General features: G+C 39.6%; 1 protein-coding gene across 15 annotated transcripts in view; it reads left to right on the plus strand.

Moving 5' to 3' along the window:
* The window catches only part of MACF1 (microtubule actin crosslinking factor 1), a 333,257-nt gene that overhangs the window by 273,073 nt on the left and 34,895 nt on the right, over positions 1-25,289 (plus strand). For all 15 annotated transcript variants that reach the window (XM_059919504.1, XM_059919530.1, XM_059919491.1 and 12 more), the window contains 21 exons: positions 5,667-5,828; positions 6,002-6,172; positions 7,269-7,435; positions 10,715-10,874; positions 11,222-11,548; positions 12,493-12,577; positions 13,081-13,322; positions 14,337-14,543; positions 15,913-16,032; positions 16,475-16,582; positions 17,509-17,727; positions 18,540-18,743; positions 20,402-20,633; positions 21,250-21,476; positions 22,578-22,700; positions 22,798-22,899; positions 23,536-23,637; positions 23,731-23,904; positions 23,997-24,152; positions 24,294-24,491; positions 25,046-25,174. In XM_059919504.1, coding sequence (XP_059775487.1) covers positions 5,667-5,828; positions 6,002-6,172; positions 7,269-7,435; positions 10,715-10,874; positions 11,222-11,548; positions 12,493-12,577; positions 13,081-13,322; positions 14,337-14,543; positions 15,913-16,032; positions 16,475-16,582; positions 17,509-17,727; positions 18,540-18,743; positions 20,402-20,633; positions 21,250-21,476; positions 22,578-22,700; positions 22,798-22,899; positions 23,536-23,637; positions 23,731-23,904; positions 23,997-24,152; positions 24,294-24,491; positions 25,046-25,174 — 3,615 coding nt within the window. The remainder of the gene's footprint in view (positions 1-5,666; positions 5,829-6,001; positions 6,173-7,268; positions 7,436-10,714; positions 10,875-11,221; positions 11,549-12,492; positions 12,578-13,080; positions 13,323-14,336; positions 14,544-15,912; positions 16,033-16,474; positions 16,583-17,508; positions 17,728-18,539; positions 18,744-20,401; positions 20,634-21,249; positions 21,477-22,577; positions 22,701-22,797; positions 22,900-23,535; positions 23,638-23,730; positions 23,905-23,996; positions 24,153-24,293; positions 24,492-25,045; positions 25,175-25,289) is intronic.

Below are 25,289 nucleotides of genomic sequence, written 5' to 3' on the forward strand. Positions count from 1 at the left end.
TTTCCTGGACCTCTTGTTTCTTAATCCATAAAATAAGAATTGGGCTGATGTCCTCCTGGGTCTCTCTTAGCTCCAGGATTTTGAGACTCCTGATGTTAGAAAACAGAATGTGTTGTGAACCCTTTTCCCAGGTTTCCTATCCTTGAGCATTCTTAGTCAAAGGATTTTGAGAGTGGCAGCTTTCTACAGTTCACTGTCCTGTCGTCATTTGGTCGCTGGTAAGGAGTGAAGGAGTTAGAAGTTTAGTCAAATACAGTCAGGGGTTACTGAGTGAGGAGGTGGTTTTGATTTTACACCATCCCCGGGACCCAAAACAGTGCCTTCTTCGTAGTATGCCTTCCCTGTTGCGAGTGGATGAATATTAATCTCCTGAATATCCATGGATGCTGCAAGAAAGATGGGTTCACCCCATTGCAGAACCTTTCAGGGCAGCCTTAGCTAGAGGACCAATTAAACATGCAGCTGCCAGCAATGAAAAATCATCTTGATTGTAGGCTATAAGCCGTCAACTGTGCCACAGATCCTCCTGCTTAGCTGAGTGGTGGTAGTGTCACCTGGGCTTCACCAATTATTTTGTAATTAGGCATCCCATCAAATTAGAATGCATCACCTTTCAGATTGAGGGATTTGATTCAGTTTTCTGAGTTTTACTGAATTTGGGATTGACACTAAGATCCCAGCAACCTATCCAAAGTCACCAGCATTCTTGATTATACAGAATATTTCTAGTATAAAGCCTACAGCACTAATCAATGAAATATAGGGATTACATTATAAAGAGCCAGTCAAATCTGCATAAAGGAAGAATATTCAGAGAAACTCTTAATATCAGTCTCTGGGATCTCTGTTTCCCCATCTACAAAATGAGTAGGTGGGGCTAGGTAATCTCTAAGGATCCTTCCAGCTACAGGAGGTTGCCATTTTATGAAATATTGCCTGATATAAATGACAGGAGAAGGAAATAGTAGCCCAGCTGCAAAATCTGTGATTTAAAATGAACTGCTTTAGATCCTCTGCACGTGTATGTACAAATGTACACATGTATACATGGTTAAAATAGATATAAGCTTTCCAATAGCAGTCACAAGAAGGTTTGATTGAGGAAACAAAAGGCCAGAACTTGCTTGCTATTTCTGTAGTGGGATCCTAGGCCCACTAAGAACAATATGTGGTTATTTAAGCCCTCTTCTCATGTATAGACTTCCTTAGTCTTATTTCCAGTCATTGGTTCAATGGAAGAAAAAAACGTTTTGTATAAAACAGTGGTTCTATAAAATTAAAATTTGCCAAGAAAGTCTTTTTAAGCAAAAATTGGGGAGCCCCGCAACTTCAGTTCAGTGTTTGAATACTCAGCTGATCAGCAGAACTTTTATGGATTTGTTTGCTTTCTCTAACACCATTTCTATGCAAGGGTTCATTCATTTACTGGATAAATATTTATTGTGTAGCTACTCTGAGCCCGGCACTAGGGCTTCTGCAGTGAATAGCATCGGCATGGTCCCTGCCCTTGTGGAACTTATACTGTAGTAGGGGAGGCAGACATTAAGCAAAAATGACAAAAGTACATGCTTACAAATGTGGCAAATGCTTTGAATAAAAAATAAAGGTTATGATGAGAAACAGTAGGGGTATTTAACTTCAATTGTGGTGTCAGGGAAGGAATTTTAAAACTAAAACCTGAAGGATAAGTTACTTAGTTACTTAGAGAGTCAGAGGGAAGAGGATTCCAGACAAAGGAAATGGTAACTGGGAAGAGCTTGGCATGTTAGAACTAAAAGAAAGCCAAGTGGCTTGACCACAGTGAGCAAGGGTTCCGGAAGAGTGCCTTGCAGTAAACCTGCAGAGTTAGGAAGGGGCCAGATGATGCAGGGGCTGAGAAAGAAGTCCTCAAAAGGATTTCTACCTTAAGAGCCGTAAGAAGCTATTGAAAGATTTTAAGTAGGGGAGTGAAATGATTTCATTTACGTTTTTTAAAAGATGACTCTCAGCTTAAAGATAGAGAAAACTGGTTCACACTGACAGTAAACATTCTCAACATTATCCGGGGTTTATAAATCTCAGATTTCTTTTGTCTTATATTTGTTAGTTCATATTATGATAATTGACGTGGAATACAGAAAACACAGAATGGTTTGCAACTTACAAAAAAAAATCACACTGGCTACTGTGTTTAGAGTGGATTGCAGGGGATCAAGGACAGAGTAAAGAAGCCTGCTAGATTACTGCAATTGTTCAGGTGGCTTGGACTAGAGAGATGTCAGTGGATTTGAAGACAGTTGGATGGATCTAAGATACAGTTTGGAGGCAGAATCAATAAGACCTGATAATGGCTTTCATATTGGGAGGGAGTGAGGGGGAGTTATCAAGGATGGCTTCTGGTTCTGGTTTGCACAACTGAGTGGATGGGTGTTGGAGGGTGGAGGGAACAAAAAGTACTCATTAAACCGAGAAGGCATCTTGAGACCAATAAAGGAGGCAGGTAGCTCCATATAATCAATGGATCAGTTTATTGTAGGGTAACTTACAGTCAGGGTGGGATCAGACAGACAACAACTCGAAGCATTTGCAGCTGCACTCTGCACCACCCAGGGGGCCACTGGGACAATTCTACAGTTAACCTAGGGTCTGGGGTTTATGGGGTGGGGGCAGCAGGTGCTTGGAAACAGGACGTGCATTCCTAAGTCAAGATTTATGAATGGGTACTAGTCTCATGGGCGCCAGGAATATATGTCAGCGAAGGTTTTCATCATTGTTTGGGGACTAACAAAACATAGGGGCTACTGGGTCCTGATGATTATTAAACAATATCTATTATCTACAAAGCCCGTGACAACAGAGAAGTGATTTACTGTACGGTACAGTCCTGGGTTGGGTCTGCAAAAGGACAGGAGAAGCTCTAAGGGCCCAAAATGGCGTCACTTATGCTCACAGCCATACAATGGGGGCAGTAGTAAATTGCTTAGGGAAGAACAGATTTGGGGGAGAGGAAATTAGCAGGTTCTATTTTGGAATGGTTAAGTTCAAGATGCCTGTGATTCATTTGTATGGCAATATTAAGCAAGTAGTTGGATATCCAGATTTGAAATTCAGAAGATATATATGAATTTTAGAGTGATGAGCATTTATCATGGTGAATATTTACAGCCATAGGAATGGATAGAATTGCCTAGAGGAGAGTGTGGAATGAGAAGAGGGCTCAGGACTGACATGCTACTCTTATCCCTACCCCCAAAGGCTAACATTTGGAGATCTAGAAGAGGAAGAGGGCAAAGGACATCAAAAAAGGATCAGTCAGGATGCAAACTGGGAGACTGTGGTGTTACCAAAGATAAAAGCATTTGAAGAAGTTCTTCGGGAAGTTTTCTGTTTTCTATCCCTGTTGCATCTTACAGCCTTGCAGTAATTTTTACTAGTGTTCTGCTCTGGGAAATGTCTGCCAGCACTGGTTAGTTAATAACATGGCACAGTCCCATTGAAATAGTAAGGAGTAGGAATTTAATGTATCTTAAAAGCACTGGTTTTGTACAACAACTTTACTTGGGAGTTGAGAGAAAGGAGCAAGTGTTTTCAAATTTACTTTCTTTAACATTGCTGTTCACTGGTGTTCAATATAAGTATTTAAACAGTACTTAGTATCTAGAGGCACTTTCATATATTTTTAAACTTCTGAGGAAAAAAATGAGACAAATACCCATTCCCTGTCAACTTAATCCATAGAGTGGACATGGGAAATGAAGTAACCTCTAATGCTTCTATGTGAAATGTTCACGAACAAAGTAAATCCAAATTTTAAGAAAAGAATTCGCTCTGTTATATGAAAGAGATTGTTAAGCTATTTAAATTTTATTTTTGCTTTTCTGTGTCATTTACATCGATAGCCAGTAGAGCTTCTTGCCAGAAGAGGAGGTATTCTCTGTGTTGCCCAATACATTAGGCCCTAGCCACACGTGGCTGTTGACCCGATGAAATGTGGCTAGTGTGCTTGAGGAACTGAATTTCTAGTTAAAGAGCCACAGGTAGCTGTTGGCTACCATATTGGCACAACAGAGAAAAAATTAAATGTCAGTCATAGCATGAGACAGGATTTAATTACTGAGTAAAAGGGGGCTCTTCGGTGTGGACTTGACATCTTCTCTCTGTACCTTAGGCATTTCTGCTTTCTTTGCCTTTCCAGCCCCTACCTCACAGCCATTTTGTTGCACTCAAGCAGCTTAAGCCATAGGAGTTGTTTTTCCCCCCTCTGCTCTGATTTTTCTGCAGTGAAAACATCTTTAACACAAAATAGAATCATAGCACTTGCGTTCTCTGGGAACCATGCTGTCGGAGTAACAGTCATTTTTAGCTGAACTGCCTTGTAGTGTTGCCTAACAAAATATGGTGTAATCGGATTATAGTGTAAAATGAAGCCCACTGGTGAGTACCTGTATAACCTTCCTTTTTCAGTGTTCCCTGGAACCTTTCCTCCCTGGTGACTCACTTGTTCAGCCACAGACCACTCTTGCTAGAATCAGTTTCCTAATCCTAGTGTGATCTGTGGTCTCACATAGGCCAAAATTAGTCTTACCCAAACTTATAATTTTCTTTTACATTTATTTTTGTCCTCTTCGATTTTCTGTCATTCTTTGGCTTTAATTGGCTCACCTGTCTCACTGAAACTGAAGGAACTTTTTATGGAAGAGAAAAGAATGGAAATAGATCTAGACTAGTGGAAATATGGCTCATTTTATCCTCTGATAATTGAGAGAAATCTGATCTTAGGGACAAATATTTATCTCATTCTTTTCCTTAATACCATTAGAGTGGCAAAAGTACTGTTCTCTTGTGACTCTTTGTTTCCTTTTAGAAAGTTCCAAGTAGTAATGGACCTTGACTGCATTAGAAAGAAACATTCACATTGCTTGTTACACTTGTTCATATTGTTTTAAAATTCCATTGTTTCATGGTGAACATGGATATATAGTATCATTGTTTTAAAAATATTTTATGTATACCTGCATCTTACTCAGAGTAGGTGTCTGAAGTTGTTAAGGACATCTCCCAGTATTACTGGCCGATTCCCCTTTGTAATCAGAGGAATACTATTTCAAGATTATTGGCCATGTGTGGTCTCTGGCCTTGGAACAGAATGGAGTTAAATAGCCACAGGGGGATTAAGCTATGAGGTTGGTGTTCTTCACACTATTAATATGTTTTGGCTAATTGAGTTATTAGTCCAAGTCAGAGAAGAGCATTGCATGTATCAGTGGTCAATTAAAGCTATTCCCCAAGGTATTTTTAATCTTAAATACTAGTCAGTCTTCGCTTTTAGGACTGATATGCATCACACTTTCATGATATCTTGAGGCTGGTGCTGCTTTTATTCTCTATAGCTTTTTGCATTAAAAATTAAGAAGATTAAAAAACAAAAACAAACCATGAGTCATTGGGTTAAATGCCTAAGTAGTGCTGTAACTCTCTGTAATTACTTGTCCGTAAGAGAATGTATGTATTGAAATATGAAACCACATGTTTCCTTGATACTTTCCCGTACAAATGGCTTGTTTTCTCTTGTTATTCCTGGCCCTTCCTTGTTAAATCATAAATCTCCCAAGAATAACCAGTCACTGTGTGGTGTAGAGGATCTCATTGCCTTTAGATTAAATCTTCTTTGGCTTACAATTATCTAGATGTTTCAGAAAGAACAGGTGGATCCTCTTCAGATGAAACTACAGCAGGTGAATGGACTCGGCCAGGGCTTGATCCAGAGTGCCGGAAAAAACTGTGATGTGCAGGGTTTGGAACATGACATGGAAGAGATCAACGCTCGGTGGAACACATTGAATAAAAAGGTGAGTGTACTGGGAATGGAGGGCAGAGAAAAGAGACATTGCAATCTCTGGTTTCCCTGGCACCTGAATGCAAATAAAAATTTGCAGTTCCAATCTGTAGTTACAAAAAGGGGTGAGTAGTCATTTAAAAGCTCTCTCCTTTCTCGTAATGAACCTCCATGTCTGTGATACAGGTTGCACAAAGAATCGCACAACTCCAGGAGGCTTTGTTGCATTGTGGGAAGTTCCAAGATGCCTTGGAGCCATTGCTCAGCTGGTTGGCAGACACTGAGGAGCTCATAGCCAATCAGAAACCCCCATCTGCTGAGTATAAAGTGGTGAAAGCACAGATCCAAGAACAGAAGGTAAGTGAGAGTGTTGGGGCAGTGAACTGTAGGAGCCGTAGGGAATGACAGACAACACATTTGCTTATGGTTTCAGGAGCATATTCAGAAGTTTTAGTAGAATCCTAACCTACCTTGTGTGATCCAGAAAAGAAAGATGGAAATTGATTTTCATCATCTTACTTTATAATCTCCTAGACTACCATGACATGTATTGAACTGAACAATTTTGCTTGTTCACTTATCCTATTTCAGTGTTTCAGTCACCACTTTATCTTAAGAGGTTTTTAGTGTTTTTTGGGTCAGCAATATTTAAATAATGTATATCATGTATAAGGTTCTACCTATATATGTATATATTTTTGGTTGAATTTCCATTTCAGTGCCTTTTTCTCCTGGTTCAAACTAAGTTCCCTATCAGTCACATAATGATAGTCACTGCTCCATTTAAAAACCTAAGTGTGGGCTTCCCTGGTGGCGCAGTGGTTGGGAGTCCGCCTGCCAGTGCAGGGGACGCGGGTTCGAGCCCTGGTCTGGGAGGATCCCACGTGCCGCGGAGCGGCTGGGCCCGTGAGCCACAACTGCTGAGCCTGCGCGTCTGGAGCCTGTGCCCCGCAACGGGAGGGGCCGCGATAGTGAAAGGCCCGCGCACCGCGATGAAGAGCGGTCCCCGCGCCGCGATGAAGAGTGGCCCCCGCTTGCCGCAGCTAGAGAAAGCCCTCGCACGAACCGAAGACCCAACACAGTCAAAAATAAATAAATAAATAAATAAAATAAAGTAGCTATAAAATTTAAAAAAAAAAAAAAAAAGAATGGAGTAGTCATCAACTCAAAATGGAAACTTCTGTAGAAAGAGTAATTGGAGGGGTAATTAGAAAAGAACCATACATTCTGTTTAAAAAAAAAAAAAAAACCTAAGTGTATGAAAAGTTTATATGGGTGGTAGGAATTATATCTCATGTTTTTGCCTCAGGCTGAAAAAAAAAAAAAGCTTCATTATTCAATTAAACTTAGGGCTCAGTGGGGTGAGGTTTTGGATTTTGTTTGTTTTCCTTGTTTCAGATTTTAAAGTGAACCCATGTTATCACTTTTCATTCCTTTTAAACATGTACATCAGTTGCTCCAGCGGCTCCTAGATGATCGAAAGGCCACAGTAGACATGCTTCAAGCAGAAGGAGGCAGAATAGCCCAGTCAGCTGAGCGGGCTGATAGAGAGAAGATCACTGGGCAGTTGGAGAGTCTTGAAAGTAGATGGACAGGACTACTCAGCAAGGCAGCAGCCAGGTAAAGCCACTGGGGTTTTGAGGAATATAGGTCAGAGGCGGTTTCTGACTTGTATCACTGAGGTGCTCTAAAAGCCCCTGGATGATTCATACAGTGCTTTGGTAGGTGTTTAACGGCTTTTATCTTGAAGAGAGATAAGTTTTTAGAGATGATCCTCATAACCAGAGTAACTCAGGAAATGAGCCTCAGCTACTCCATAAATTTCTGAGACCTGGAAGACTCATTGCTCTTTGGTGGTGTTCTGTTGCAATATAATCTTGGTTCCAAACAGCAGACGCAGACTCTTACAATCCAGCCAAGTTATTTTCTGAGTTTTGGAAACAGATTTTTTCCATTCATATTTATAAATAATGTTTTCAATACTTGGAATTGAAATTTATCATGTTCTCTTCTGTTAGCTTATCCTAATATTAGATGTTCTTACATCTAGGAGCTAGTCTGTGGTTCTGTTAAATGAGCATTCAAGAGATGCATGGACTTTCTTCACTAAATGGCCACAAGACAGGCAGTATACTTTTCTCCTCCAAGGAAGTGCTTTCTCTTTCCATAGCTGTAAGTTAGCCCAGTGTCACTTGAGCTTAATAAGTCACACCATGTCTTTACTTTTAGCTTATACTGTTCTCAGTTTTAAAAATAAATGATAACTAATCAGAAATCAGTATGAGAGTTGTAGAGTTGATCATTTATTATCTAGGTAGCCACGGGCAGTCTTCAGATAACCCCCTCTTCAGTCTCTTTACTTCTACCCATCCATGGCTTGCTTATTTCTTATCTGAGCTACAAAGTATTTGCTGGCTCCACGTTAGTGGGAGAAACAAATGAAAGAATTCAACTTATTTTCATTTCCAAATTGCACCACTTTTCTTCTGTCTCTCCATCCATTTCCCCTAATAGCACCATTAACCTTCCAGTTTCCTAGGCTTAAAACCTCAACCTCATTTTTTACCCTTTTTTTCCCCCCTGCTTTGTGTCCCATATCTATCAGGATGCTAAATTCTGTCCATTTTACTTCTACAGTGTCTTTCCTCTCCGTCCCTTTCTCTAATTCCCACTCGCCTCAGTTCATGACTTACAAACTCTCACTTGGGCTAGTTCCCATGAGGTAGCTTACCTGAGGTAGCCTCCTAACTAATCATCACTCTACTGCTGCTTACTTACCCTCAGGCCTTCCCCTCTTTGCACGCTCAGAGACATTTAATGATTCCCTGTTGCCTATAAAATAAAGTCTCTTTAATCCAACATTCAAAGCCCTCTACTGTTTGGCCCTAACCTACCTTTCTTAGTTTCCACTATTCTCATTCCTTTTGGGCACAGTAAACCGTATTCGGTTCTTCAGTATCTTCTGTCAGTTCCCTAATTCTGTCTTTGCTGATGGTGTTGCATCTTCCATGAAATACTTCTGTTCATCTCCCCTGCTTTTATGAAGGTTTTCTTTATTCCCCAAGCATAAAACAATTTCACTTTCCTCTTAACTGCCATAACTCATCATCTGTACCTTGTATTATGGTCATTATTTTATGTACTTATCTCCTAGGTCCTTAAGCTCACTAAAGTCATGGTTTGTTCCTAATGTATCTTTTTATGACTCTTTCCTTCTACCCTACTTGCTTCCATCCTCCTAGTCTAACACAGTTTCTGAGCCAATATTTTAAAGAGCAATACCAAGAGCAGCGTCATTTGTTGTAGACATCCTAAAGACTTTTGTTTAGATTCTTTAATATTGGATTTTTGATGCCTCTAAATTATTTTTTAGCTCTTCTCTTTGCTACCCCAAATCCTATTACATTGATTTCTTCAAACTTTCAGATTCCAAAATCAGAGATGAGTCAGAAAGACATAGAAATTAGGGGCAATTTTTTTAAGAATGAAATTTTTTAAATTTAGAATTTAAAAAAGAATAGATACATGTATATGTATAACTGAATCACTTTGTTGTACACCTGAAACTAACACAACATTGTTACTCAACTATACTCCAGTATAAAATATAATATTTTATTCTTTTTTTAAAAAAAGAATAAAATCTATAAGCAGGTCATTAACCAATTAAAATAACCCACCAAGCAATATTTAAAAAATGAAATTCTTGATTAATAATATTTAAGATTATATATTTTAGTTGTATTATTAATTCAAGATGTATTTTGCAAGTTGACATAAACTAAGAAAGGAAATTCTATACTGTATATTGACATTTAAAAATAGCATCTAGAAATACATTTTTCTTTATGCTCGAGCATAATTAAATTTCCAGATAATTAAGATCGCAGATCTTTATATTAAATCATTTTGTATTAAGATAAGTTTGTCCAGAGTAGGTGTTCAGTGAAGGTTTTCTGAAATAAAAGTCACATGCTTCCAGGGCCTTTTCAGATGACATAGCACTGAGTCTGTTTTTAATGCTCCAGTGTCATCGTCATGGCCTTTGATTGTTAATCTGGGTGCTCATGCAGTTCTGCGGTGGTTTTTCTGTCTGTTGCTTATTAGGCTGCCTCCAGCATTCAGGCTTCCTCTCTCCTTTTGTAATTTGCTGATTTTAATCTACAGGGTATTTGAAATCCAAGCTAAGTGTGGATGTTACATTAAATAAGAATTAAGATTCCAGATTTAAGATTCCAGTTATAAAGTCCATAGATCTTTTGGCTGCTGTTTGCCTTGGCAAATTCAGCTAGTTTGAGGTCATTTTTTGCCTTGAATCAGAATTCAGAGTTATGCTCTGGGGCTTGAAATTACTAGAAGCCTGACTGGATTGGGGGAGATAGGAAGGGAGGTTCTCATTCATAGCTTGGTCTGCCTTTGCTTTTCAAATGCTCTCTCTTCTCTTCACTCACAAGTGAAGGTAGCCGTGATGGGGAAAGAAAAATGAAAACTGACGATTTTTTTTTTTACTCCTTGAAACTTTATTTTGATCACATTTACAGAGGATGCACGTGCCACATCCAATAGGAGAAAGAGTAGCAGAAGGTCTGATTATAATCCTCATTGTACTATTGCTACCCAGTGGCTGACCTGGACAGATCTTTCTTTAAGCCTTCAGGGTTGGTTTTCTCTTTTGTAATAGTGGGATAATTCTGCCTACCTTACAAGGGCATGACAGAATCAAAATAAGGTACTGCTTACGAAAGCCTTTAAAACAGCAAAGTGCTGTTTATGTGTGTTCTGTTTACTATTGATATTTCAAATGTGCCTCATTAAGATTGGTCTTTTACTGAATATAGTACTATTATCAGTCTTAATGTGACTTTTTGCCTGAGCAGCTTGTTCTATATATTTGTGTAGGCAAAAACAGCTGGAAGATATCCTGGTTCTGGCCAAACAATTCCATGAGACAGCTGAGCCTATTTCTGACTTCTTATCTGTCACAGAGAAAAAGCTCGCTAACTCAGAACCTGTTGGCACTCAGACTGCCAAAATACAGCAGCAGATTGTTCGGCACAAGGTAGGAAGTAGTTATGGTAAATGAAAACACAGAACTGGAACCAGAAATCCTAGAAAACTGCCTGCAGCATTCTAGAAGATGTGTTTTGTGGGGGTTTTTTAATAAGTTTAATTTAAAATATGGTCCAGTTATTAATTGGACTAGTCACATTCTTGAAGTAAAAATAGAAATGGACTAATAGGCTGCTATCAGGAAAAACAGCTTTTGTTCTGTTTTTATGTTATTTTTGCCCTTCAGTAGGTGAACTTTTATATTATTATTTATTATATCATTTGTGATTCATTGTTTCATGTCTACTTTTCATTTATTTTGTTTCTGTTATTCATTTTTTCCATCTGGATTTCCAGGCTCTGGAGGAAGAAATAGAAAGCCATGCAACAGATGTGCACCAGGCAGTCAAAATTGGGCAGTCCCTCTCCTCCCTGACATGTTCTGCAGAGCAGGGTGTACTGTGTGAAAAGCTAGACTCATTGCAGGCCCGATTCAGTGAGATTCAAGACCGGTGCTGTCGGAAAGCAGCCCTGCTTGAACAAGCACTGTCTAACGCTAGGCTGTTCGGGGAGGATGAGGTGGAGGTGCTCAACTGGCTGGCTGAGGTTGAGGACAAGCTCAGTTCAGTGTTCGTAAAGGATTACAGACAGGATGTCCTGCAGAAGCAGCATGCTGACCAGCTGGTATTCATGTTTTCCATTCTTATTGATTATGTTACTAAGTTATTTTGTAATTTTGATTCATGTTTCTCTTCATTTCTCTCTCTTTTTTTAAATTCCAAACATTTCGACTTTATTTTATACACAAGTGCATAGTTACAGACTGGGCTAATCTATTTTTTGATGATTTGCACGGAAATGCTTGTACTTAACACACTGAATCAATAATTCTAGAAGATGATCCAGAATGTAATCAGGCCATCTCAATTCCAACTCATGTTTTACGTCATTAAGGAATGTATCATTCAGTTTCCACTTGAGCGATTATGTGAAAGAGAATGTACTGTAACAAAACCAGATTACCTAAATAGTAGTGCCTAGGGTTTTTTAATGCTTCTAGAATTTATATACTCAAATTCCAGGGATTCTGTGTCATCTGAGTAGAAACAACAATTTGCCCCTTTTCGTTTTCGTTTTTGTGACATTTCCTTGGGGATGGTAAAAATCGGCAAAGCAGTGTTTTGGTTTTAATAATCTTAGATTCTTCTGCTTCGTTGACTTCAGATATTGACAGTTTTTAACCAGGATCCTGATATAAGTCAGCCCGTTCTTGCTGACTTTCTTCTGTTGAACTTTCTGCCTTATTCTTTATTTTGGACATAGACATTTTTGCTGAATTCTACTTCTACCTTTCTTGGGTTCACGTTTGGTACCAATAGATTAGTAAAGTGGATTTAGTCCTAAATCTCTTCTCATCAAAGGAAAGTTTGCCTGTAAGTAGCTGATTTCATTGTTTTGAGTAATTAAAGAAGGGGGTAACCAAAGAGAAAATGAAGGAATCAAATATCTCATGTTTAAACTAAACTGATATTCATCTCTTTACTTTAAATTTGGTCTCTTAAAGGGCTCACATTTCTTTCCCTTTGTTGTGCCATAGTTTTAGGATTAATGGTATTCTTTCCTTTCAGGCGTTAAATGAAGAAATTGTTAATAGAAAGAAGAATGTAGATCAAGCTATTAAAAACGGCCAGGCTCTTCTAAAACAAACCACAGGTACTTTGAAAAGTGCATCTCTTAGCACCTCTATGGTCCCACAGACAATTACATCAGCACCCTGCAGTAGCCACTTCTCTTTGCAGATAGGAGGAGCTTAGTACTCACCGATTGTATTACCATGTGCTCCCAGGTGACTGGCAGCTTGGGTTCCTATTTCCTGCTCAATCTTCTGAAAACTAAAACACTGTGTTGTCTCAGATCTGGTTATAGATGAAGGCTCCCCCTGCCCTCCAATATGGTGAATGCCAGCATTTACTGAAAGGTGCTGGGAATGTCTAGGAACACCTGCAGTCAAACTCAGATCTTAATAATCTCAGAAGTCACTTCTTTTATTGATTGAGGGTGTATTTCCCACCTCCCTTAGTGTGGGATGCTAGGTGAAATCACTGCCATAGGGAGAGAGCATCTATAAAAGTTAAGCTCTGATTTGAAGAAAGGGAGGTTAAGAGGGCTCCCTCATATCCTATTAAATGTGAATAATTGTGTGCTGTCTCCCACAGGTGAAGAGGTATTGCTTATCCAAGAGAAACTGGATGGCATAAAGACTCGCTACGCAGACATCACACTCACTAGCTCCAAGGCCCTCAGAACGTTAGAGCAAGCTCGGCAGCTGGCCGCCAAGTTCCAGTCTACGTATGAGGAGCTGACCTGGTGGCTGAGGGAGGTGGAGGAGGAGCTGGCAGCCAGTGGAGGACAGTCTCCCACAGGGGAGCAAATACCCCAGTTTCAGCAAAGGCAGAAGGTGAGCTGTCATTTCACACTGTAAAGGGAAAAAAATTTTCCTCTTAGAATCCTTAAGTTCAAATTCATGTGTTTAATACCAACTATCTATACCTTAAATGTAAACCAAAAATTTCTGCCTGCCTCGTTTTTTGTTTATTCTTGGAAAATAAAATTTGATATAAAGACCTATATAAGAGCACTTGTTATGGTCTGAAGAAGAAAAAAGATTGACTCTCAAAACCCTAGGAAGGGCTTCCTTGGTGGCGCAGTGGTTAAGAATCCACCTGCCAATGCAGGGGACACGGGCTCGAGCGCCGGTCCAAGAAGATCCCACATGCCGTGGAGCAGCTAAGCCCACAACTGCTGAGCCTGTGTGCCACAACTACTGAAGCTCGCGCACCTAGAGCCTGTGCTCTGCAACAAGAGAAGCCACCGCAGTGAGAAGCCCGCGCACCACAACAAAGAGTAGCCCCCGCTCACTGCAACTAGAGAAAGCCTGCGCGCAGCAATGAGGACCCAACACAGCCAAAAATAAATAAATAAAATTAATTAAAAAAAAAAAAAAAACCCTAAGAAGCTTGCTTTGTATGCAACATTTTAGAATTTACTGTCATAGTTCATTCTCTAAAAGGGTACTTCATGGTTATGTTTGATTCTCCTGCAGGATCTAGTGCAGTTCTAGATGCGCAGAAATACTGTGTAGGTACTTGTTGAGGTTAAATACCTATGATTAAAGCATTATTTATCATTTCTACTGAAGTAAGGAGAAAAAAAGCAAAAAGCACCATTCATGTTACCCAGAGACAGTCTGGCTCGAGAAGTCTTGCAGACAGTTCTAAGCGGCTAAGCCTAAAGTCAGGCTGTGGAGTGATTGAAAAATCTGAGACAAGAAAAAAAATTAAAAAAATAAGTGAAGGAAGGAGGTCAGAGCCCTGCTGGGATGTGTGGTAGAGAGAGCACTTTCCACCCAGCACAGCTGCTAATGTGCTTAATTTAGCAAGGAATGGCCTGAAAACTTTTTTTCCCTCTTTAGGAGCTAAAGAAGGAGGTCATGGAGCACAGGCTGGTGTTGGACACAGTGAATGAGGTGAGCCGTGCTCTCTTAGAGCTGGTGCCCTGGAGAGCCAGAGAAGGGCTGGATAAACTTGTGTCTGATGCCAATGAGCAGTACAAGCTGGTCAGTGACACTGTTGGACAAAGGGTGGATGAAATCGATGCTGCTATTCAGAGATCACAACAGGTAATCTTTATAGACACCTCTGCATTAATATTTTAGGCAGCGTGAAGTACAGAACTATGACCCACATAAATACGGGCTCAGGAATAGGAATAAATGAGATCAAGCTAAATCTGATGCGACGAATCATTTCAGTGGTGGGAACTGATTAGGTAAAGGGTATGTGAGGATGGATCTAGGTTTGACCAAAAATACTTGACCCCTTTGAGCAGAAAAGAACTTGGAGAAGAGAGTGTGTGAGCCCTCCTTACTACTGCCCTGCTAAGAGGCAGATGGTGATGGGGGTAGATAATATCTAGATCCAAAAGGTCCAAGTGCATCACAATCTTAGTTTGACATAATCAGCTGTTTTAGCATTAGATGGAAAAGGGGACAGAACCAAGAACTATAATTACTATCAAATATGCTAACCAAAATAGCAGAGCCATCCAAAATAGAACCCTCCCAAGTAAACACAGGTGTCATATTTCCCTCAATCCTTTTTCCTTCCTACTTTCTGGGAAAAGTTATTTGCTTTTCTTTGTAGCTGGATATGCACCTATTAATGTGCCATGGTGCAAAAAATAAATTAATATAACATGACTCCTTGAGTTCGTAGTGATAAGCAAATGCTTTCTGAACCACAGAGAAGTTTGCTCTGATGCCAGGTGCATCCCTGTTGTGTCTTAATTAATATCCCTCATCTTGGCCAGATATTTCAGTATGAAATTTATCATGCTTGGGAGTTCACTTTCCTTTAAATATTAGTGTAATTTGGCAACGTTGACGAGGAAGAGATAAAAGATTGAGGGACCTCATTAAACAATGGTCGAATAGAACATGTTCTTAGGTTTTGTATTTGTTGATGTCATTGCATACGTTATTGCATTCCATTTAAAGGTTTGGTGTTCTTCTGGGGTCTTAGGCTTCTTCAGCTGAGCAAGTACTTCAAGTTAACTTGACTCAGCCATCTGCCGCCATGTTAGTTTGTATTTAAACACATGACTACTACTGTTTAGAGCATGGGTAGGAAAGAGGATTGGCAGAAAAAGAGCACAGCCTCATAGAAGTACTCTCATTAGGAAGTGTATTTCTTTTGAAGAGTCTTGGTTTCCATGGTGGTTTCTAGCTGTAGAACCACTAACTGGGTTCTGTAACGTCTTTCTAAAGCAGTTGAAATAGGATCAACTCATATTTGTTGAAGTATAATCAACTCTAAATTGTCTGCATCTTGATTTGTGATTTTATGAAATTCTCACCAATTTTGGCTTTACTTTGTGAGATGTAAACCATATTACTGAAAATCTAGGCCTTTCTGTGTTGAATAAATTAGAATTCTCAGAAGGAGGACGTTGGCTGTAATATGTCCATTTTTCTTCAATATGTCTGTTAGTATGAGCAAGCTGCTGATGCAGAGCTAGCTTGGGTTGCTGAAACAAAACGGAAACTGATGGCACTGGGTCCAATCCGCCTGGAACAGGACCAGACCACGGCTCAGCTGCAGGTACAGAAGGTAAGTCACGTATTCACTGTGTCCTGAGCTAGAAGAATCATCAGTCGCTTACGAGTGACTAGCAGAGAGTTTCTGACTATCCCAAGTAAAGTAGAATGAGTCAGTGTCATGATGGTGGATAGAGACTAATTATATAAATATTTGGTTAGGATGAGGAAGAGATTTTTTGCTTTGTGAAAAGGGTAGAAATAGGCCCATTAATCCAGGAAAGAGTAGTTAGCAATTTTCTTCCTGGTTTTCAGGAGGGAAGATACTCTTGTAAGCTACTTAAATGATAAGCATTGAAGATGTGTGGATAGGCAAAGTGTCAAACTTTATAAGAACAGTTTTTGATGTGGCTTTTTTAAAGCAAAGAATTTTTCATAGGGTATGTCTAACTTTTCACTAACACAGGCTCGGGCTTCTTGTATTTCTTGACTTAACAATAGTTTACTTTTCAAAGGCTTTCTCCATTGACATCATTCGACACAAAGATTCCATGGATGAACTATTCAGTCATCGTGGTGAAATCTTTGGCACATGTGGGGAGGAGCAAAAAGCTATATTACAGGTAAACTGCATTTATTTATTCACCATATTGTTCTTATCTTGATCATGGTGAATTAGAAGTACAATTGTGAAATGATAGTTTAAGAAGTTTTTTTTCCCCTCTCTTACTGGTAGTGATATTTAAGTCCAGCTTGATGTTCTGGGGCATTCAGACTCCTAACCCTGTGTTCACAGATGTCTAAACAGCCATACTGTATAATGTGAAATACACTGCAAATCCATTTTCTTTATAACAGAGGAATTGCTACTCATCCTCAGTTCATAATGAGTTATCTTTGAGTTACCTTTCCAGGTAGATAGATCTTTCAGAACTGTACAGATACTAATTTCTGCTTCAGGTCCTTCTAAAAAGTCATTACCCATTTCTAAAAGAATTGGCCAACAGAGTCCATTTGTACACCAGTTTTGTTTTTTATAAAGGGTATGGGTAACCACTGTTTCCTCAGAAGTCTTCATAAATTGAGCTACTCATCCTAAAAATATAAAGCATAAATGCCAGGTTTGTGGAGACATTTATCAGAGAGAAAAAGACAAATGAAACTTGATGAGCAAATACCCATCTTAGCCCCTGAGAGATTCAGTCAAACTGGCCTATTACAATACTGCTGTATCTAAAGTTGTAAAAGGTGTTCACTAAAAGGTTAATTTTGGTGTGTTGTGCTTGTGCTATTTTACTGTTTGTGAAACTACTTTCATATTTTCAAGATTATAAAATTATGCATATGTATGATAGAAAAATTCAGTTAAGTATAAAGAAAATAAAAATCACTTGTAATCTTACTAGATTAATCCATATTTTTTAGCATTTTAGTGTGTATTCCTTTAAACTTTTTAGTGTGTATATATATACCTATATATACTTACATTTTTACTTTAAAGAAGGGTTCATCATGATAATAATGCTTACACTTTTTTTGTTGTTCACAGGAAAAGACAGAGTCTCTAATACAACAATACGAAGCCATTAGTCTGCTCAATTCAGAGCGTTACGCCCGCCTAGAACGGGCACAGGTCTTGGTGAACCAGTTTTGGGAAACATATGAGGAGCTCAGCCCCTGGATTGAGGAAACTCGGACACTAATAGCACAGTTACCTCCTCCGGCTATTGATCATGAGCAGCTCAGGCAGCAACAGGAGGAAATGAGGGTAAGGAGCATGCCGAGTTTTATTTAATCACAGAACTGAAAATGGGCTCTACAATTTATTCAAAAACAGCCTATTTATTAGTACCTACTGAGTATAAGTAAATGTTATGAAATTAATTCTTAACCAGTTAGAATTTTTTTGCACAGTAAAAATACATATCTGAGTTATTTCCTGTGTCCTTTAATATGAATCAGTTAAAGAATAAGATTATGGAGATGTCAGGAACCTGGGTATTGCAGAAGTAAACAAAGCACCACGTAAAAATCAAGGGAGTTTAAAATCTTCCCAGTGGCAGTGGGGTGTTATTAGACTTGGTTGTGGTTGGGTGGCCCTTTCCTTGTGGTTAGGCCCTAGCTGGAGTGAGAGCCTCCACTCAGGAATGTCAGAAAGTATTTGCTGCCTAGAGTTGAGATGAAAGGGAAATTTGTAGACACTTCAGCTGATGCTGTTACCATTAAAGATAGTTTTTTTAATGTTTATTTTATTTGTGGTATATGACTCGTGCTTATTGCATTCTCTGTATTCCTGTAAGAGGAAGGATGTAAACTGGAAGTAGCCAGCAGTAAAGTCAAGGAGCGGTTGGATTACCAGAAATGTTGCTGTTTGTAGCTGGTCATGCTTAGTGTCTCCCAGTCTGGGCAGGGAGACAGACATGAAATCACGCAAACTACAGTAGAGTACAGAGGAGTATTTACACGTACAGAAGACGGTGGAATACATTTGTATTGGAGGGTGAGAGTGAGAGAGGATTTCTGGGAAGCTTCCTGGTATAAGAAGGCTCATTTTATTTTAACCCATATTTCTTTGCATAGCAACTAAGGGAATCCATTGCTGAACACAAACCTCATATCGATAAGCTGCTAAAGATAGGCCCTCAACTAAAGGAGTTAAACCCTGAAGAGGGGGAAATGGTGCAAGAAAAATACCGGAAAGCAGAAAATACGTATGCCCAAATTAAAGAGGAGGTGCGCCAGCGGGCCCTGGCTCTGGACGAGGCTATTTCCCAGTCAGCTCAGGTATGTGTGTGTTTCTTAAACTCATATAACCTTCAACTGTCCTTTAGTCTAAGCAAGAGACTCTGTATCAGTATGCCCCTATGCTCAGGAATGTCCAGACTAGTATGTTGGTGATACAGTATCAAGAGACTGGGAGCCTTTGCCTGTCTGCATTTTTATTCCAGGGAGCATTGGTTATACTGACAACTATAAGGAGGGTGAAATGCATCTTGGCTGGTATATATTGCCTGTTGATGGTTTCCTTGAAAATTTATTTTGTGATAATCCTTTAGCAGGGATGATTTTGGGTAAATTCATCTTGAAGCAACAAATGCCTGAAGAAGTCAAATTCCTACTGGGCCTGTTGCTTTCGAGATTTAGACAGCACATTCGTTTTCCTATTCAAGAGGCCACCAGCTAGCTCCTAGTTCAGAGAAAGATGCTTGATTAGGGAGAAGGTGGAGTCAAGGAGAAACAAACCACCAGCAGTGGAGTTTAAAGCATGTAACTACATACTTTCCAACTAATATATTACTGTTATGTCTGGGTAATTTATTCCTATGTTTAGTCAATATTCTTGGTTAATATTTGTACTTACTCAAGTTTTTCCCCCCCACCTTCCGTCCCATCTCTCACTCACATTGTGGAATGTGTTACTTTGTGTTGTTGCTGCCTGCTCCTGTCTTCCCCACATCGTCACATTTCATTGTTGTGTTGACCGCGCCCACCATTACAGATTACAGAGGTAAGGTACCCACCCCCTTGGGATTAGGGTGTTCTTATGAAGCTGAGAATTGAGAGGATTATCTATAAGGAAATTTCCCTTAACTTTAGTGGAATAAATTTTATTAATGCAGTTTTTTATGCCAGTTTCATTTGGGGCAGAACCTAGAAGTGAGGGAGTGATGGGAAGGGATTTTGTTTGTATACCATGTTATTTCCTATAGGACATTTAACAGTTGGTAAGCGTTATTAATGAATCCAGAGTTGGCTTTAGGGGGCAGACTTGTCTGTTTTGCTCCCTTTTGTCCCCTCTCTGCTTCATATTACAAATTGAAATTTTACAATTATAGACATGTTGTTCAAAGTACCAGAAAAGTGGAAAGGGCAGTAGTTCTCTAAGGTTAGATTTGGCCTTCCCTAATTATCTTCCATCATGCCGACATTTTAGTTTCTTACTGTTACACTGGTGGGTTGTCAAATTGCATGCCATGATACTTTTAAACTCCAAGTCATGTAGCATATTGAGTTCCCCATCCATTTATACAGTTGGTGGAGGGCATCTAACTTCTTGGTCTACTCTGTTGCATGCAACTGTCATCTGAGATGCTGACACACTGACTCTCACTGGTTTCATAGTCTTGTCCCTTTTTCATCACGTTAGTTGGAATAGGGGAAGTATTGTGGCAGCATTAAGGATTTTAGTTGATTTTTCGTATAGTAAGTAATAGCTTTTTGATTCTTAAACATTTACTTTTTCTGATGGGCCAGCTCTGGTGTACTATGCCCAAAAGAGTTTCTTAGCCAAACCCAACACTTGACAGCCATGGGGCTAAGGCTGAGCATAGGTTTTTATCCTAAACAGTAGTAGATTTATACACTGGCCTTAATCCCTAACATTTACCCCAGAAGTGTGATGAAGTACTCCTGTGATGGCTAATGGTCCAACATTTGTTTAGTTCCATGATAAAATTGAGCCCATGTTGGAGACTCTGGAGAATCTTTCCTCTCGCCTGCGTATGCCACCACTGATCCCTGCTGAAGTAGACAAGATCAGAGAGTGCATCAGTGACAACAAGAGTGCCACCGTGGAGCTGGAAAAACTGCAGCCATCCTTTGAGGCCCTGAAGCGCCGTGGAGAAGAGCTCATTGGGCGATCTCAGGGAGCTGACAAGGATCTGGCTGCAAAAGGTGCTTGATTAATCTAATCATTTTTAAAAAGTCGATAGAATAAATTCTAGGCTGTGGTTACCTCCAGCATCCCACCAGATGTACTTCGTTGAATGCAAAGGCAGTGCCTAAGTAATGAGTATTCCATGAAGTCATTTAGAATTCAGAACACATCTCCCCATTGAAATAAGGTTACAATTGGTAGTTAGATTCCCAGACCAGGAAACAAATGCTCCTTTACCTCCTAATATGAGGAAACTGCAGTACCAGTAGTGGGTAGAACATAACTAGCTTTTATAACACTTTCCATGGGAAACATAGCAGGTTCAACACAGAACACTGCAAACAGAGTTCTCATTCCAGCTCCTTTGTAAGTATCTTAGCAGTACTTTTATAGTAGATGATAACTCATTTCCAGATTACCTCTGTGATCTCTTTATGTGGGAGACCGACGTAAGTGGAAAATAAGAATATAGAAATAATTAATAATAAAGCTAAGATAGAAAACTGTCCTTCAGTTATACATTTTTAGAGCCTTTTAAGGATAATTTCAGTGAAAATAGGATTAGATCTAATTTCTGATGAGGCTGATTTTAAGTCCTTAGAAAAGGCCTGTTCACTCTTCTGTACCCCTCAGAAATCCAGGACAAATTGGATCAAATGGTATTCTTCTGGGAGGACATCAAAGCTCGGGCTGAAGAGCGAGAAATTAAATTCCTTGATGTCCTTGAACTAGCGGAGAAGTTCTGGTATGATATGGCAGCTCTCCTCACCACCATCAAAGACACCCAGGACATCGTCCATGACTTGGAAAGCCCTGGCATTGACCCATCCATTATCAAACAACAGGTTGAAGCCGCCGAGGTAAGAAACAAAACCCCTTCTCTCATGTGTTTGTCCTCTGGGAAAGCACTGTATCCAAGTATGTTGTGTTAACTGCTTAGCCAGGCTGAGTGCCTTAAAAGTTCTGTTTTTTTTTTTTAAGTTTAATAGTATGTCTTTACACTAGAAAAAAAACACCTGCTCATTATAGATTTTTCTTTTTTTAATGTACAAGTTTTACCACTTTGTATAGGTACATACACCCTCCACTGGTCGTGATATAGAGCAGATCCATCACACAAAAGTAATTCTGTCATCAATTTTAAACTTAATTCATATTAGTAGCATGTGCTTTAAAAATCCAGTTTTGCTTTCATTTCTGAATTTAGTCCTCTCTTTGGTGTACTTATTTTTTGAGTAAATTTCTTTATTGTAGAAAAATAGAAAGTAGAAAAGAAAATAAATCCTGGACTCATCATCCAGAAATAACAATTGTTACTTTCACATACCTTTTTCTAGTCTTTTTGGGGATCCTAGTTTTTATTAAATGCATTTCTCACCTCATTTTGTCCATTTAGCCCAAGGCAAGACTGTCTTGCTATTCTATATTCTCTCTCTTATCACTCATATCTTTCTTTTATTTCAGCCATTTCCACCTCCCCACCCCTGTCATTGCCAGTCCATGAACCATTTTTTAGGATCTGGCACAGAACTGACTTTCTTTGAGATTATATAGCCTGACATTCCTATTATGCTCATCTCCCAGCTCTTAAATATGTGACTTTTGTACTCTATTATTTTATCCTTGTTAATTTTCTTCTCTGTAATAGACTTCTGGTTGTAGATTATAATCTCCTTGGACCTTTGGTAAATTATTGAAGCTCATTATACCTTTCTCAGGCTGTTTTCTGTATTTATTGTTAATATATAAAAATATATTTGATGTATATATAAGAAAAATAACCAGACTCTGAAGCTTCACTATTTAGATGAGTGAAATATTAAGAACACTGAAAGACTTTAATGAAATTGACTGTTCTGTTCAACATCTGCTATCGATGGGGGTATAAATTACATTTGCAAAGTTTGGGAAGTTCTGTTCTGCTTTCTGTTTTGGCTTATGTTCTGTTCATTTACATGTAGACTATTAAGGAAGAGACAGATGGTCTGCATGAGGAATTGGAGTTTATTCGAATCCTTGGAGCAGATTTGATTTTTGCCTGTGGAGAAACTGAGAAGCCAGAAGTGAAGAAGAGCATTGATGAGGTGTGGAGAAGTGGACAAGGGGTTCAGACAAAACGTTACTGGACTCACACTAAGAGTGGGATTAATTGGAGAGTCTGATCCACTGTTTTTCCCCTAGATGAATAATGCCTGGGAGAACTTAAACAAAACATGGAGAGAGAGGCTGGAAAAGCTTGAGGATGCCATGCAAGCCGCTGTGCAGTATCAGGACACTCTTCAGGTGAGAGGCCACGAGGTGACCACCACGGAAACACAGGTTCCGTGGTCTCTTTGTCATATTCTGAGTCCAGCGTGAGTCGGTCACCTTCACAGGACTGCAACATTCTCGAACCAAAGACAGGCTGTTTCTTTATATCTAGCCAAAGTTTCTCACTTCTAGCAAGAAGAGTTCTGACATCCGAATTTCTAGTCTTCTTGCCATGTTTTTCATCGTGTGCTCATCATATTATCTATCCTCACAGTGGCTGTAGAGTAAAGCTGGCCTTGCTGTCAAAGTCGTTGCTTGCTAGAGGTCCCAACCCAGGTTTTCTCAAAGCACAGCACTGTACAGTAGCTTCAGCACATTGTGGGCTTGCTAGCTGGCCATAAGAAATAGTAGTTTTTTTTCATATTTAGTTTTTCCAGATTGTAATTTATTTTGGACATTATTCCAGTCATGTTGGCTTCATCCTTAAGTCCCCATATTACTGAAATAAAGATCATTATCCCTTATTTCTGCCCCCAACCTCAGAGCACCAACAGCACAAAGTATTGATACTTTGATTTATCTCTGCTTGTATTAGCAGAGATCATGCTAATTGTCTCCCAAGTCCTCATGGTTTTGTTTTTTGACTGTTTATTTGTATGTTTATTTTAGGCTATGTTTGACTGGCTAGATAACACTGTGATTAAACTCTGCACAATGCCCCCTGTCGGCACTGACCTCAACACTGTTAAAGATCAGTTAAATGAAATGAAGGTTTGTACCTGGGAATGGTTTTTGAAGAAGGGTTGCTTCTTTTTAGTTTTTAAAGACTTGGTTTGATGTTAACATTCAGAATGTCTTTGACAGGAGTTCAAAGTGGAAGTTTACCAACAGCAAATTGAGATGGAGAAGCTCAATCACCAGGGTGAACTGATGTTAAAGAAAGCTACTGATGAAACGGACAGAGACATTATACGAGAACCATTGACGGAACTTAAACACCTCTGGGAGAACCTGGGTGAGAAAATTGCTCACAGACAGGTAAGGCAAATGGTAGAGTCCATAAAGTGGACTACTATCTACTGTTTTCTAATTTCCTAACAAACGTTCCCTTTAAATCATTTTCTGAGTAGCATAAGCTGGAAGGTGCTCTCTTGGCCCTTGGCCAGTTCCAGCATGCCTTAGAGGAACTAATGAGTTGGCTGACTCACACTGAAGAGTTGCTAGATGCTCAGAGACCAATAAGTGGAGACCCAAAAGTCATCGAAGTTGAGCTCGCAAAGCACCACGTAAGTATTCTCATTTTTTCATCTCTAAGCCTATTGGTTTGAGACCAGATATTGCCATCAGAAGCTTTTTGATGTTGTGTGTACCTTAGCCAGGCTTAATGATACCTATAGAGATAAATTATGTTGTTCAACATTTTTTAGGTTCTAAAAAATGATGTTCTGGCCCATCAAGCCACAGTGGAAACAGTCAACAAAGCTGGCAATGAGCTTCTTGAATCTAGCGCTGGAGATGATGCCAGCAGCTTAAGGAGCCGTTTAGAAACCATGAACCAGTGCTGGGAGTCAGTGTTACAAAAGACAGAGGAGAGGGAGCAGCAGCTTCAGTCGACACTGCAGCAGGTGCGTGCACTGTCCCAGTCAGGCGGCTGGGGCTGTGCTCATAGCAGCATTCAGCAGAAAGTCCACTTAAGTCGACAGAAGAAAAGCAGTTTTGGGTAGAACCCCCTCTGCCTTGAGAGGAGGGTCAGTTCTGTGCTGGACTTGTCTGGAAAGAACAACTTTTAACTGGGTCATTCTTTTTGGATTAGTTTGTGGTCCAGTCCCTCTATCTACTATTCAAAGTTAGTAGATCTTTGCTATAACAAACCTTGTTCACAGATTTAGTTATTTCTCGGATCAAGTCAGGTCCCTCCATATCCATATTCAGCAGTACCTTAGTCAGTCAGTTCATCAGGTTATAGCAGACATCTCTGTTACAGTGAGGTCTGAAGGATTCTGCTCAATTCGGAAAATAAGTAAATATAATGGCCCCATAATCATCCAGCAACAGAACAACCCTGCCTGAGAGCAGCCTAAAATTCCTCCCTCAAAGAGACTCCTCATGTGGTCATTTAGAAAGTTTACTTTTGAAACTAGAATTGACTACTGACCTTGCTAATGTCTTTTCTCAAAAGGCCCAGGGTTTCCATAGTGAAATTGAAGATTTCCTCTTGGAACTGACTAGAATGGAGACCCAACTTTCTGCATCGAAGCCCACAGGAGGACTTCCTGAAACGGCTAGGGAACAGCTTGATACACATATGGTAATAGATTTCTTGAAATTGAGCATAAGTATCCCATTTTCAGTAGCTCCTTTCCGAATTCACAGAGATACATGTAGTTGGGAGTCTACAAAGTAGTGCATTGTTACTGACAATA

Source organism: Balaenoptera ricei, chromosome 1 (genome assembly GCF_028023285.1).
Source record: "Balaenoptera ricei isolate mBalRic1 chromosome 1, mBalRic1.hap2, whole genome shotgun sequence".
Taxonomy (NCBI): domain Eukaryota; kingdom Metazoa; phylum Chordata; class Mammalia; order Artiodactyla; family Balaenopteridae; genus Balaenoptera; species Balaenoptera ricei.